The sequence below is a fragment of the Abramis brama genome, assembly GCF_963993115.1.
Source record: "Abramis brama genome assembly, chromosome: 18".
Taxonomy (NCBI): Eukaryota; Metazoa; Chordata; class Actinopteri; order Cypriniformes; family Leuciscidae; genus Abramis; species Abramis brama.
Window position 1 is genome coordinate 600,151 of NC_139980.1, and position 16,773 is coordinate 616,923.

The following is a 16,773-nucleotide window of genomic DNA, read 5'->3' on the forward strand; positions in this document are numbered from 1 at the left end:
TACTTGCTCTGCCAGAAACATGACTCTTTTATGCATCAGAATTGCAGTACCTCTGGATTTGCTATTAAAACTACAGTAGAGTGAAATACTTTACCAACCCATTGTTCATGCAGTCTGATGTGATCACCTGTACACAAATGTGTCTCCTGAAGAAACATAATATCAGAGGACAGTGTTTTTAGATGAAAATTTGGCCACCCAACCCACGTACCTTCCATGTAATGATCCTAATATTGTGTCCAACCCCTCCCCCCTTAGAATTAACAGGGGGCTTATTCATAGAACTGCCATGTAGAATATAATAATCTAAATTGGGTAAAAAAGAGAAAAAACAATGCTTTTTTAAGCTCAGTCAGGTTAACGTGTTAGAGACAAAATTAAAAACTATGTAAGACAAAAGAATCCTCCATCAGACAGAACCCCCGAACATACCCAGAACGTAGAGAACAAAAACACAAATATGTTAAAAAATAGCAAAAGAAAATCCCTTCTGATACTCGTCCACTTAGACATGGCGAGTGGCCAGAAAAACTTTATTACAACCGATTGTGTAGTGGAGTTGACTCCAACAAACAAACAATTTAACACTAATAAGACAATTCACTGCTGATAAAGAGTAGACAGGGTGCAGCTCAGCAAATGTGCAAAACGAGTACACATAGCGAAGCTAGTGGCTGTAAAACTGACAAGGAAGAATATTTAAAGACTATCTATGACTGTCAAACACTCAGCTCTTCCCCCTTTTTTTGAGAGAGAGAGAGTGAGAGAGAGAGAGAGCCTTTTTCTGCAGCTTCAGGAGAGTCGAAATAGTACTCCGTATTGTTGTATGACACACAAAGTCTGGCTGGGTAGATCATGCCAAAACGAACACCGCGTTTATACAACAGGCCCTTGATGTTGTTGAACGAAGCTCTCCTAGCCACCGAAACGCAAAAGTCCTCATAGAATTTGATTCTGTGTCCCTTGAATGTAATTTCTTTTGACGATCTCGCCCATTTGAGCACAGCCTCCTTCTCTATGTAGCGATGAAATCTCACGATAATCGGATGGGGATTTTGATCTTGGCGGGGTTTGGGCCTTAAAGGACAAGTTCGGTATTTTACACTTAAAGCCCTGTTTACAGATCGTTTCTGATGAAATAGAACGGTTAAGATTAAAATTTGGACACATGCTGCTGTCCCGAGAATTTTAGGTTTCTTTCGCTTCTCCCCCCCACCTACAGAATGGCAGCCTATGGGCACTGGAACAATCCTTCCAAAAAAACGCATTAAACTTTCGTTTACAAAGACGTGAAACTTTCTATTTCATCAGAAACTATCTGTAAACAGGGCTTTAAGTGTAAAATACCGAACTTGTCCTTTAAGCTCCGATGGGCTCTATCAAGCTCCGGTGGGGAGGCAAGAGCGTCGCCGGTGACCTCGGTGAATAAATCTGTCATAAACTGCCTGACGTCCTTTCCCTCAATATCCTCCGGAAGACCAACCACACGAATATTCTGCCGTTTGGACCGTGAAACGAGATCTTCCACATTAGCTCTTAAAGCGACATTCTCCTCCGTCACCAACACCAACTTCGACTGAAGAGTAGAGACCTCATGTTCGAGATGTGTTATCCTGTCGCTGTGGTCGGATAAACTAGTTTCCATATCAGTGATGGCAGTCGCTTGAGCCGCCAAGGTAGACCCAATAGAAGCAATGGATGAGTGAATGGACTCCAACGATGAATTCAGCAGCGCGGTGAGTTCACCAGTCATGTTTCTCCTTAGTTTGTCAAGTTCGCTCACCAGTGTGTCAGTCGTTAGTGGGTTTGAGGCGTCGTCCGACATCTCGCCGCTTTCCTGCCCAGAATTAGGCGCCTTGGTTTGAGGGTTGATTTTACCACCAGCTCGTGAGGAACAGATAACGTTAAGCAAGACCAACAGTAGCACAAAAAGAGCGAAAAAGCCCCAAATGTAGTGTTAAGAGGAATAAATATGAAATTTAAGTCGGAGCACTAACACCACGCGTCTCTCCACTACATGGCAAAACCGGAAGCCCGTATGACAAAGTTAGACGAGAGATAGCCATCATTAAACAATGCCCAAAGAGTTGCAATTATGGTTGATGGCTGGCCGTCTCGTGCCACAGACTCATATGTAACTCACAGCACACTATATTGATGATGAGTGGGTATTGCAAAACCACGTTCTACAGACTAGAGTGTTCAATGAGGCTCACACAGGGAATAATCTAGCAGTTTTACTGCAGAACGTTTGCCGCGAGTGGAACATCAAAGACAAGAACACAGCGCTGGTCACGGATAATGCAAAAAACCGGAGTTGGTGCAGAGATGGACCCTCATGTGCGATGCATCGCGCACACACTTAATCTGGCCTCGCCAAAATAGCCTAATTGTATTGTTTGTTTAATGCTAAATATATTTATTTAAAGAGAGATGAACTGACCTGAAAAAAACAGTCTGTGCTTTCAAAGATAATATACTGTACAAGTTTATTTTTTATGTTTAGCCATTTTACTTCCACATTTGTTGTGAGATGTATCACATATGCATTTTATTATAGAAGTACATTATATAGAAAATGTCCTATTTTCAGTCAGAAACCTTTTGAATGCACATCTACGATGTGTGAGAAGAAAAATGAAATATATAAATTGGAGTAAAAAACATTGCTTTACTAAAACTTTCTTGATGTTATTATAATAATGTGAGTTACTGGTTCTTATTTTAATCTATGGACACTCGTAGTGTGTGTGTGTGTGGTGTTTAATCTGACAGAGACACTGAGGAGTAATAATCATGAACACTAAATCCAGCACAGAGGGGTTCAGTGAATGTGGTGTTGAATGTGTGTGTGTGTGTGTGTGTGAGTGTGTTTAATCTGACACAGAGACACTGAGGAATCATAATAATGAAGTCTAAATCCAGCATAGAGGGGTTCAGTGAATGTGGTGTTGAGTGTGTGTAAGTGTGTGAGTGTGTGTGTGTCAGAGACGCTGTAGAAGGACAGAGTGCCGGCCGACATGTCCACATACACTCCTACTCTCTTACAGGATGAAGAGACGACAGGAATAACAGTGACTTTATTATTATGATGGACAGAGAATCTGTTATCAGAGCAGAACAGACTCCAGGATTTATCATTGTATCCAAACATACAGTCCCTCTCTCCTTTCCTGCTGATTCCTTTATATGTCACTGATATATCAGCTCTTCCGCTCCATTCAGCCTCCCAGTAACAGCGTCCAGTCAGACTCTCTCCACACACAACCTGAGGAACATCATCAAATCTCTCTGGATGATCAGGATACGGCTGACGCTCATACACACGCGTCACTGTCCTGTTCTCCTCAGACAGAACGAGATGAGTGTGTGCTGTGTTTGGATCCAGTGTGAGATCACAGGCATCTGAACACAAGAAGAGAAACATTTCACTAAATGACACAAATCAACAATAAATCACTAAATGATTGTGTGTGTAGACCTACATTTGTGTAATCCTGCTGTCATTCTGAACTCTCCACAATGATCCACACTATAAAACACAAACATGATTCATATTCAATTTCTAAAAGAAACACACACACACTCACTCACACACACACACGTCTCGTATATTTACAGGTAAAATGAAGCGTCTCGTATCAAATCAATAAGGTCAAGTCAAGTCAACTTTATTTATATAGCGCTTTTCACAATACAGATTGTATCAAAGCAGCTTCACAGTATTAAATTAAAATAGTACATCAGTGCCTGTCTCTAGTGTAAAACTTCCACGCTTGGTAATGCTGATCAATAGTATTGTTGATTGATTAATTAAATTAAGTATCCCAACTGAGCAACCCAAAGGCAACAGTGGCAAGGAACCGAAAAACTCCATCAGGTGACCTAATGGAGAAAAAAAAACCTTGGGAGAACCCAGGCTCAGTCGGGGCCAGTTCTCCTCTGGCGTTTATGAACTAGAGACCGGAATTAACTGTAAGATTAAAAGTATTATACGAATGCCTGGCTGAAGAGATGCGTCTTTAATCTAGTTTTAAACTGGGAGTGTGTGTGTGAAAAGACTTTTGACTAATGAATGTTGTCGCCTAGAGTTTTTTCTTCAAAATTATCTGAAAATCATCCTGCCTAATCGTTCACATAAAACAATACATTGATTTATACTTTGTAAATCAGTTTTTTTGTCAGAAGAGGTTTATGCTTGGGAGTGGTAATGGCCCATCAATATTAATGAGATTCAGACCAGGCGTGTGACATAGACACCCCCCCAATGACTAATGGGCCATCAAGTGAGGCAGCCTGAACAAAGAACAAAGAATGAGAGGAGATTCAAAGGTTTTGTTTTTCAATCTGTTTTATTGTAATTCCTCTATGTGGAGGAACTAAATGTTCTAAATCTGCTCTAAGCAAATCAAATGTGAGCAAAATAAAAAAATAATCAGTCTGCTATAAACAAAGCAATTGTGAGCGATAAATAAACAAAAGTAAAGGCGGGTATCTCACAGTAAATGCTTATGCCCCGTTGATGTGAGCACAGAGTTGACATAGCACTTTCTGAAAAAAATTGTTTGAATAGACTCATGGGCGAATGTGAGTCAACAGAACTCGGTTGTGGTCCAGTTTCCCGTGCAGGACGGAATCGCACAGTCTGTGGAACCATGTCAACATCAGTCTCTGTTTTCCATGCCAGAGTGGACTGCCTGTTGCTTGCCTGCTGGTTAGCCTTGGCTCTCTTCAGGACAGGTGCTTGGACATGTTCATTGTCACATCTGTAAATAAAAAAATAATTAAAAAAAACAAAAAAAAAAAACACGTGAGCATGCTAATAACACAATTAAAGAAATTGTATTATAATTATCAATCACTAATGGACATGGATAAAAAAAGACTATGTTTTTTGTCATTTCACACAAGAATAGGTAGGCTACTTTTATATTATGACGATGTAAACACAATTAGGCTACATTTCATCTGTAAAATATTACGTCTATGCACTTACTTAGTATGATTCTCCATCGCACTGAGAACTGAACGACACCTGCGTGCCCCTCTGTGAGGTGCTGGAGAAGGAGAGCTTGACACATTCCTGAAAAAAAAAAAAAAAACTGTTAGCATACATTATTCAAAGTAAACTGATGAGCAATTGATGGTTATGGACGCACAATTTATATATTTGTTGATGGCCCATAGGATGGAGAAATATCTATTTATGGGCCATTGACCGCGTCACAGCGAGTATCTGTTGATGGCCATAAAGACCGCACGCGAACGACACACATCACTACATTTCAAACATTTACACCTGTATTCAGAAACATCTGTGCATAAGGCAGTATTGAAGCATGTCATAGGCTAACCAAAACCGAACATTAATATAAAAATATAATGTATTTAGACAGTATCACATATTTTACCGGAGGATGAAATATATTTGCACTAAATCACATTATAGGCCTATAACCTAAGCATATATTCGCAAACAAGCTACATTACGCAAGGCAGCATTTTAGCATGATAATGTCATATGCTAATCACAACTGAGTGAAAAATATTTAATTTACAAATATGTTTAAAGAGCAATATCACATTTAAAAAAGTTTACACTTGAGCATATAGCCTACACGAATGTTAGGGATATTGTAAGGCAATCGTTCCTGTAAGATGTCAAAAGCTAGCCAAAACTAGGCAAAATATAGTCTGAAAATTCATATGAGTTCTATATCATCAGAAAAGGAATTATAGCCTATATATATATATATATATATATATATATATATATATAATTAGGAAATATAACAGTAAACAACTTACTCCGAACGTGTGTCCTCGGCGGGATCAATTCGCTCTTGAAAATGCTGCCGTTCGTCATCCGAGTTACAATCTTCCTCTGAGGAAAAGGTGAATTCTTCCTCGCTGTCCAGAATCATCTGAAGGGCGTCTTTACCGGAGAAGCGAGCCATCCTCTCTAAACACGATGAACTATCAGTGAATCTGATCTGATAAAACTTCGTGTTTTTAAGGCATTGATCGGGGGGCGGCTTCGAAGCAGATCACCTAAACTATTTACCATGTGAATAGCGCCGGGGGCTAAATCAAAATCAAAACCTGTTTGATCAAAATCAACAGATTATTTTGGAGTCTCCTTTGCACTGATAAGGAAAAAAGCGAGCAGATCACGCCGGCGTGATTGCCGACCTCAGAGGGTTAAAGAAGATTAAAGAAAATAGTCCAACACTGTGGGCCTTTAAAGGAACACGCCGACTTTTTGGGACTTTATCTTATTCACCGTATCCCCCAGAGTTAGATAAGTCCATACATACACTTCTCATCTCCATGCATGCCGTAACTCTGTCTGATGCACCCACCGCTAGCCTAGCTTAGCACAAAGAATGGAGGTAAACGGCTCCAGCTCGCATACTGCTCCCAATAAGTGACATAATAACGCCAACATTTTACTATTTACATGTTGTGACATGTAGTCACAGCGTGTACAAATAACAAGGTCACATGAGACACAGCCATCTTCTAACCGTATACACACTGGGAAGTATATTCTCAGAAGGCGAAGCACTGCTACTTGGGCGTACCTTTTAAGCTGGCTATGATTAAACCGCTTGTTAAAAAAACGCAACTTGATCGTACAGAATTAGTCAATTACAGGCCGATCTTGAATCTACCATTCTGAGTATCCTCACAACTATGTTCCTTTTTAGAAAGAAATTATATCTGTGAGGATTTTCAGTCAGGATTTAGACCGTACCATAGTACCGAGACAGCTCTCATTAGTCACAAATTATTTGATCTTATCATCTTATCATCACTGCTGGCGGTAGATCCTTTTCCTATTTAGCACCAAAACTCTGGAACAATCTTCCTAACATTGTCCGGGAAGCAGACACACTCAGTCACATCTCTTTGACCTAGCATACACATAACACATTATAGACTTCTATAATTCAATGTTAGGCTGCATAGATTAGGTCAGCCGGAACCGGGAACACTTCCCATAAATCCTGATGTACTTGTTACATCATGAGAAGAATGGCATCTACGCTAATTTTAGTGTCTTTGTTTATCCCAAGGTTTTCCCGCAGCCTGCCGGATCCAGGCCGTATCCAGATCTGATGAAGGACCTTCGCAGGGACCCGATCCAATGCAGTGCTGAAGTGCCAACTAGTCTCTCCCTATGGAGGATCCCTTTACCACTCTACAGATAAAGCGTTGTCGGGAAACTCAATTCGCGTACCTACCCTGAATTGATAAAATAAAATAAAATTCTGTATCAAAAATGATAAGGAAACGCCAGTACTTTGTTTAGGCTTGGTTTGTAGGGAATTCCAAACCTGCGCACATACAGTGCAATGCATAAGTGAATACACCCATGCTAAAGTTGACTAAAAAGAGGAATAAAAAATCATATTTTGGAAATTGAACTTAATGCCTTAATTTAAAAAATTAGGAAAAATCCAACCTTTAAGGACACCAATTTTCTTTGTGAATGAATAATGTATCGTAAATAAATAAATGTTCTTCCTTAAAATACATGGTGCATAAGTGAGTACACCCCTATGTTAAATTCCCATAGAGGCAGGCAGATTTTTATTTTTAAGTATTTTTTTATATTTTTTTTTAGGATACTATGCATCCTGATAAAGTTCCCTTGGCCTTTGGAATTAAAATAACCCCACATCATCACATAGCCTTCACCATACCTAGAGATTCGTCTGCTCGTCTACATGGTTACTCGTCTGTCTGGATGCATTCTAGTGCATTCTGGAATCTTCTCTTTATAAATGATTTAAAAGATTTTAAACTCAAACGTTTGTCCAGCCTCCTGGATGAGTTCTGACCAATTAGGCACTGTCTTTATTTGAGAGATGCCATTTTCTTCACTTCTCATTGTAAATCATGCGTTATCTGTGATCTCTTTACTCTCCAGCTCTAGCAGAGAGTACAGAGGCCACAGTTTAGACATCATTCCTATTATAAGATTACGAAACATTTTACACAGATTTCAATCAAGCCATCTTCATAATTGTGAAAATACGATAACACTGATAGGAAACAAGACACACTTTCATTCAAACATCTAATAGTTATAACATGACTTATATGTGATCTAAGCATAATAGACACATATATAGGTTGTAGACAATATAAAATTATGTAGTATACGATGTTTGATTATAAGTCAGTCAAGAATTGTTTTGGGATGAATTTATGTATTTTGATATGTAAAGTCTCAGTCTCTGTGGTTATAAGAGATTTCAACCCTGGGGTCGTTCAGAGGTCCTTAAGAAGAAGAAGATCTGTTTTGTATATCTGTCGTGGGATCATGCAACCTCTGCCGTTATCTTGGTCGGGCCCTGAGCTTTGTCATCTCTGAACCAATCAGTCTTTTCCAAACTATCTAACATTGACAACTTCTTTTAGTTGGACTCATCTCTTTGAAGCTTGCATGGCCATAGTTCTTAGCTGGGGTTTTTCATTGTTTAGCGTAGACTGGCTGGAGCCTGGAGTTTATGGTTCTGGATTGGTGATTTGGGGTCTGGAGTGTTGAGTTCTGTGAATTATGAATTATGTTTAAATGAATCACCTGGAAGATTCATTGGTGTTTGGTTCGCCATCAAATCCTACACGTGTTATCGGCCCCGAAGTTAATAACTAATGATCGTTGCGACGGAAACAAATCAATCAAACTAACTTTAGCTGGACAATAACTTTATTCTAGAGCTGCTATAAAGCCAAAACAATCTCTGTTACTTTAATTTCCTATTATCACTGTAAAGCTGCTTTGGAGCAATCTACAATCTTGTTAAAAGCGCTAAATAAATGAAGATGACTTGACTTTCATTTATATTTGGATTGTTAACTATATTCTAAATAAATTAAAGAGTGAGATATATACATGTTGCTCACATATTATGGTAGCCCTGTTTGTGATGAATAGAGTGTAATGACACTTTTGTCATTCATATGTTTATAAGCAACTGAAAAAAGCACAAATGTCAGGGCATGTCAAAACAACTCAAGGACCCCTAAAACACCTTAGACCCCTAAAGGTTAAAACAATCTATATTGTTAAAAGCACTATATAAATGAAGGTGACTTGACTTGACACTGTGACAGTGGCGTTTCATTTCTGAAACCACGCTTTGGACGAATCGGGTGAACCAATGATTCAATGGACCAATTATAAAGATGGTTCATTCCTGAATGAATCAGCCATTTGAATGAAACAAATGAATGAATGATTCTGTAACACAGCGGTTCCCAAACTTTTTTTCATGCGCACCCCCTTCTATGTCCCAACCAGGTTGGCGCACCCCAAATCCCCACTTCAAAAAAATAACGCAACAAAGCTTTGTTTTATCGCCATATAAAGACTCATGTTTAATCATGCGCAAATAACCAGAACACGCATGACAATAACAACATCAACAAAGTTTCAATATAATGCAACAAAGCTACGCACAAGCTTCCACTTTTAAGAGGACGAGTGACAGACACAGGCTCAGTAACAGAAAGCACGGTTATTTTCAGCCGCATAAAAGAAACATTGCAGCAATATTAAATGACCGTAAATGACCGTGGAGCTAGCATCATCATCATAACACAACGGTTATGGAAATTAGAACGACAGTACATTGAATTAAATTGCAATGAAGTTACACTTCAGCTACACGATCCACAACATTAAAGAGAATAGGCTCCGAAATAGATAAAATAAATAAAAACGAGGATCAATCTGATACTTTTCAAGTGTGACAATAAAATTAGCCTACACGCGATCCACAACATAATTAAGTAACAAAGAGCATAGGCTCAAACATAGGCTACTACGTATTCCCAGTAGGCCTATATGTAGGGCTGGTTTTTGTTCAAAATCTTTCGATCCGGTGCCAATTTCGATACCGGTTCCTAACGATACTTTTTTCGATACCAATTTTATGAAATCCATTTTAACATAACACATTACCTCAGAAAAACTTTGGTTATATTTTTTTTCAGTTTGACTCATGCTCCTTAGCCAGTGCACAAAGGAACAAAAAAAGCACAAAGGAACAATATATATATATATATATATATATATATATATAAAAAAAAGACCTCACCAAAGCTGAATTTGTTTTATCAAAAATACAGTAAAACTTGTAATATTGTAATATAGTATTACAATTTAAAATCTTATTTGAATATGTTTCAAAATGTAATTTATTCATGTCAAAGATGAATTTTCACAATCATTACTTCAGTGTCACATGACCCTTCAGAAATATGAAAACAGTATGCTGCTTAATATTTTGGAAACTATCATTTTTTTCATGATTCTTTGATGTATAAGATTTTCAAAAGAACAGCATTTATTTAAAAACGAAATATTTTGTAACATTACACATGTTTTAAGGTCACTTTTGATCACTTTAATGTGTACTTACTGAAAAAAAATTCTGACTAACCAACACATTTTTGAACGGCAGTGTACATTCAGTTGGTCATTATTGCAATATAAACACTACCAGACTGATCAACAAGGTATATCTTCATTTACCAGTCGAAGACGGAGCAACTTTTTGCTATATGTTTACTCCGTGCACTGTCAAGGGCTTCATCATATTTGTCGTGGTACCGGTCTTTGCAGCAATTATTTTACCGCAAATAATGCATCGAGCCTGGAGAAATGTAGCCACACTTTTGATCGACTTTTCCACATCTTTATGGTATTGTGTGTGTGTGCTCGCGTTTCATATATGTGCGTGGAGAGTTTGTGTGTGCGCACGCGCGTCTCATATGAGTATGTGCGCGGAGAGTTCCGCGCATCTCGTGTGCGTAGAGTTTGCTTGTATGTGCGTGAGCGACTTTAGGTGTGTCGTTGTGCATTTCATATGTATTTGTTTGATCAAAAACTAATAAATTATAGTTTTTTTTTATTTAAAATAAAAGGAAAAGGAATTTACAAAGGAAATGTTTACTGTTCATGTTTTTTTATTGTATGTAAAAATCCCACTTAAAAAAACAGACCACCATTGCATTTTCCCTCTCGTGCACCCCCTGGTGGTAGCTCCACACTTTGGGAATCCCTGCTGTAACAGTTCATTGTATTTGGACTTTGTTTTCACCATTACCCTACCTCAGTAAGCTTGTTTATTTGTCACCATGGTTTCTAATTTGATTAGTCATTGTTTTCAGCTGTTGCCTAATTAGTTCTCTTTGTTTTCTCCCAATATATATCTGCCTGTGTTTCAGTCTTCTGTTGTCGGTTCTCGTTAAGGTTTGTTCTGAATTTGGTTTAGGTTTTCCGGTAACACTTTACTTGAAGGGGTGTGCATAAGACTGACATGACACCTTCATAATCATGACATGGCAGATGTCATAAATATGAAGGAGGTCTTATGCATGTTTATGACAACTGTCATTAAGTGTCATTCGCTCAAGTATGACATTTTTAATGCAAATATGACATTGTTTGAGATGTCTTTGTTATGACAACTTGACATAAACCAATACATCATAACCTGTCAGTGTCTTTGTCATGACAACTTGACATTACCAAGACAACATAACCTGTCATAAATCTGTTATAAAATATGACATAGCAGATTAACTATCAAACTTAAGAAACCACTTATCTTTATGGGTTAACATTTCATTAAACTGTCAGGTGGTTGGTTTTGACATTGGCTGTCATGAGGCCATTAAAACTGTGTCATGAATGTTTTTCTTGACCTCAACTACAGTGGTACAAATTTAATTTGTCATTAAAATGTTATAATGGCTTCATGACAGCCAATGTCAAAACCAACCACATGACAGTTTAATGAAATGTTAACCCATAAAGCTAAGTGGTTTCTTAAGTTTGATAATTAATCTGCTATGTCATGTTTATGACATATTTATGACAGGTTGTGTTGTCTTAGTAAAGTCAAGTTGCCATAACAAAGACATATCACACAATGTCATATTTGCATTAAAAATGTCTGTAATTGAGCGAATGACACTTAATGACATTTGTCATAAACATGCATAAAACCTCCTTCATATTCATGACATGTGTCATGTCATGATTATGACGGTGTCATGTCAGTCTTATGCACACCCCTTCAAGTAAAGTGTTACCGGTTTTCCTTGTTGATCTTCGTCTTGCCTTCTACCTGCACCACGCTTAGGAAACGTGACAAATTCAATGCCTTAATCATTAAGACATTTACCGCTACCTACTGGCAGTTTTAGTTTCTTATTTAGAGTATAATTTCTTTTTCTTTTTTTTTTCATATTTCCATATTATAAAAAAAAACATTAAAGGTATAGTTCATCCAAAAATGAAAATTCAGTCATCATTTACTCAACCTCATCGTCCAAAAATGCATGTGTAATAAATTCTATTTTGAATCACATATTTCTTTCTGAAGCTACTTTTTGTAATGTCTATTTGATGCTTTACACAATGACTTGATGTGTGACTAATCTGCGATTAATTTGATTAATTAAAGGGACTGTAAGTAGGAATTTCTCCCATCTAGTGGTGAAATTGTATTTTGCATTCAAACGAATAATGCTCTCCAGCGCCTCACTTTTTCAAATGCGCATTGCATCTACGGTAGCCGTTATGTACCAAAAAGCTATGACAGGATGTCTTATAATAGCACTTCGAGTTTTTCTTCGGGTGAACAGGTTTGTTATTTAAAACAAACTGAAACTTGAAACAATGAAAAAAGAATGTTACAGTATGAATTACTGACTGTGAAAAACATTAACTAAGGTAGTAATAAAGCCTTCTTTACTCGTTATATTTTTTGAAGTAGGCTACGTGCATTGTTAGATATCATCATCATCATCAGAGCCTTCTCTAATGTTACTTTACTCAATAGCTGCTATTCATCAAAGAGCCTGTTTAACTTTTACTATAAATGTTCTTCTGTCTATATAATAAAGTACTTCTCTATATAATAAAAAACTTGTATAGTTTTTTATTTTATAAATATTATATTATTATTTTTCTGTCTATATAATAAAAGACTTCTCTAATGTTACTTTACTCAATAGCTGCTATTCATCAAAGAGTCTGTTTAACTTTTACTATAAATGTTCTTCTGTCTATATAATAAAGTACACAACCAAGCAATGAAAAAAATAAGCTTGTAATTAAGACCGTAACATTGACTTACCTGTCGAGAAGAAAGCAGGAAACTTCAGCGTCTCTTTTAAAAGCTTTCTCCTGCATTAGCTATCCCGACATTAACCATTGTTTTTGTAATCTCCGGACACGTTTCCTTTTACGGTCTATTTTGGACTTTTTCGACGACGAGGCCTCCTTATCCTGTGACTCAGCATATGTATGAATGAATGGTGTATAAATAACCGTACAGTGCAGCCTTTTAAACTTGCCGCGGCAGTGACAAGCGCCTCTCTCTGCTCTGCTTCTCCGCTTCTGTTGACTTCAGTCACGTGACGTCTGGCTCTGAACGAAAACGCATTGTGAAAACGCGTTGGTCTAGTACTTTTTGTCCCTCTCTGCTATTATAGTTTTTCAAGATGGCGGAACTACATGGAAGCCTCCGTGGACCTACCCGTCCCATGTATATAAAAATAATAAATTCTTCGTTTACGAGGATTAGGCTGATCATTGGCATAGGTATTTGTACATCATTGAGGGCATATTTATTAATAAAAATATTAATTTTAGATAATAAAATACCTAAAAAGCTACATACAGTCCCTTTAATAAGATCGTTAGATTAATTAATTGCCACATCATGTTAATAATCAGATTAAAAGTTTTAAACACTTGACAGCCCTAATCAATATATTGGTAATTAATACATGCTATGAGAATTTATATTTCAAGTTTTGACTGTAAATGTCACGTCCATAACGCTGGAATAGCTCTACATCCAAATGAGAGTAACCGACTTGTGGTCAGATCACCTGAGACAGATCTTAATACCAGGTGTAAACCGGGCCTCTTATTGTCCCACATACTTGAATATCTGCAGTGTGCAGTCCTTCAGTTTGTCAGAGAGCAGCTTGACTCCTGGGTGATTGTAGCTCAGATCCAGCTCTCTCAGGTGTGAGGGGTTTGAACTCAGAACTGAAGACACATAACCACAGCCTTCCTCTGTCACCATACAGCCAGACAACCTACAGACACACACAGTCAGACCATCTACAAACACACATCGACATTATGAGTGGCAGACTGTAAATAATCGCTCATATGTTCTTAAATACCTTAGTATCTGCAGCTGACAGTTTGCGCTTTTCAGTCCATCAGAAATAATCTTCACTCCTGAATCCTGCAGGTCATTGTTACTCAGATCCAGCTCTCTCAGGTGTGAGGGGTTTGAACTCAGAGCTGAAGACACATAACCACAGCCTTCCTCTGTCACCATACAGCCAGACAACCTACAGACACACACAGTCAGACCATCTACAAGCACACATCGACATTATGAGTGGCAGACTGTAAATAATCTCTCATATGTTCTTAAATACCTCAGTATCTGCAGCTGACAGTTTGGGCTTTTCAGTCCATCAGAAATAATCTTCACTCCTGAATCCTGCAGGTCATTGTTACTCAGATCCAGCTCTCTCAGGTGTGAGGGGTTTGAACTCAGAGCTGAAGACACATAACCACAGCCTTCCTCTGTCACCATACAGCCAGACAACCTACAGACAAACGCAGTTAGACCATCTACAAACACACATCGACATTATGAGTGTCAGACTGTAAATAATCTCTCATATGTTCTTAAATACCTCAGTATCTGCAGCTGACAGTTTGCGCTTTTCAGTCCATCAGAAATAATCTTCACTCCTGAATCCTGCAGGTCATTGTTACTCAGATCCAGCTCTCTCAGGTGTGATGTGTTTGAACTCAGAGCTGAAGACACATAACCACAGCCTTCCTCTGTCACCATACAGCCAGACAACCTACAGACACACACAGTCAGATCTGATCAGAGTTGATTGCACAATTTCACAACCCTGACTAGAGAGATTACAGCCAACAAGACTAGAAGAGAGTAAATACTGCACAATAAGTTAGGGTTCAGGGTGCTTTTCTATAAAGGGGCAGCAGTAGCACCTTAAAAACTAGAAAAACAGATGAATTTAGCCGTTATTGGTCGTTGCGGAGAAGTAGCCCACATTGGTGGATGAACAGCTTGACACTCACTGTCCATAGGGTTCCCTTGTCCATAGTATCTACAAAAAGTTAGTATATATTACAAAAAATTAAATATAAATATATCAAAATTTCAAGTTAATAAAGGACTGTCAAGATATAATGTAGATAGAATCTGTTTCACATGGAGTTGGGCCATGAGGTCAAAGACCCCCAGGTGAAGTTACAGGTCCATTATCCCCAGAGGCTTTGAGTCTCCAACTTCAACCCCTAGATGGGGTCAACTCACAGTAACATTATATGAGATACTGAATTATAACATACACAAAGTAATCCTATTTTAGCTCCTACAGTGTTCAAATTGAAAAGCCACAATTTTAAAAAAAGCATTTACTTTTCAAAATGCTCTCAGTCCACACTAGTGGTTTCCAAAAAATTTCTGTCTACACTAAATCATCTACAAATGCCTAAACCCTTTTACAGCACCAATAAAACGACCAAAGTAGACCAAAGTGCTGTACAGAAGAATATTCAAAAACAGAACACAACAATACATAACTCATACAAAACATAAAATACAATATAAAACAAATTAAGAACAAAACATATGAAAAACAGCCAAACCATAAAAATAAATAAAAAAATGTCAACTTCTGGTGTTAAAGGCCAAAGAAAAAAGATGGGTTTTTAGAAAAGATTTAAAACGAGAGATTGAGGAGGCCTGTCTATTAAACTGAGGCGGATCATTCCATAATTTCGGAGCTGCCACAGAAAAGGCACGGTCCCCTTTGAGCTTACGACTTGTTTTGGGCATATACAGGAGCAGTTGATCAGCTGACCTGAGAGAACGAGTGGGTGTATAAAGATGAAGTAGCTCAGAAATGTGTGTGTGGGGGGGGGGGGGGGCAAGACCGTTTAGCGATTTAAAAACAAATAAAATAATTTTAAAGTTAATCCTGAACTGTACAGGCAGCCAGTGAAGCAAGGCTAAAATGGGGGAAATGTGCTCATGTTTACACGTTCCTGTTAAAAGACGCGCTGCCGCATTTTGTACCATTTGGAGACGGGCTTAAGACCCACTAACCCCCACATACAGTACATTACAGTAATCCAGCCGGGTAGTAACAAAGGTGTGGATTACTGTCTCAAATTGTTGTCTTTGTAAAAAAGGCTTTATTTTGGCCAGCTGCCTCAACTGGAAAAAATATGTTTTAACCACTGCTCTAATCTGACTGTCTATCTTAAGGTCAGAGTCGATTTTAACCCCTAGGTAAGTGATGATTGGCTTAGTGTACTGGGCCAAAGCACCCAACTCAACAGAACGGGTCCTAGTGGTGCCACCAAAAATCATCACTTCTGTTTTATTCACATTAAAACTTAAAAAATTAATAGCCATCCAGGCTTTTATATCATCAAGACACTCCATTAACGGTCTGACAGTGTCATTTTTTTTAAGAGGCATGTAAATCTGGCTATCATCCGCATAACAGTGGAATGACATGCCATGCTTCCTAATTATTGAGCCAAGCGGCAGCAAATAAAGAGAAAAGAGAAGAGGGCCCAAAACTGAGCCCTGAGGGACCCAACAAGAGAGGTGCAGAAGAGGACTCAGAGTTCCCACAGCTGACACAGAAAGTCCGACCATCCAAATA

General features: G+C 38.2%; 1 protein-coding gene across 5 annotated transcripts in view; it reads right to left on the reverse strand.

Moving 5' to 3' along the window:
* Nucleotides 1–2,454: 2,454 nt before the first annotated feature.
* LOC311068870 (uncharacterized protein) overlaps nucleotides 2,455–16,773 on the reverse strand; it is a 57,603-nt gene continuing 43,284 nt past the window's right edge. For all 5 annotated transcript variants that reach the window (XM_084091620.1, XM_084091624.1, XM_084091622.1 and 2 more), the window contains 6 exons: nucleotides 14,755–14,928; nucleotides 14,491–14,664; nucleotides 14,227–14,400; nucleotides 13,978–14,136; nucleotides 3,486–3,532; nucleotides 2,455–3,405 (listed from right to left, as the gene is read on the reverse strand). In XM_084091620.1, coding sequence (XP_083947746.1) covers nucleotides 2,825–3,405; nucleotides 3,486–3,532; nucleotides 13,978–14,136; nucleotides 14,227–14,400; nucleotides 14,491–14,664; nucleotides 14,755–14,928 — 1,309 coding nt within the window. In that variant the 3' untranslated portion in view covers nucleotides 2,455–2,824. The remainder of the gene's footprint in view (nucleotides 3,406–3,485; nucleotides 3,533–13,977; nucleotides 14,137–14,226; nucleotides 14,401–14,490; nucleotides 14,665–14,754; nucleotides 14,929–16,773) is intronic.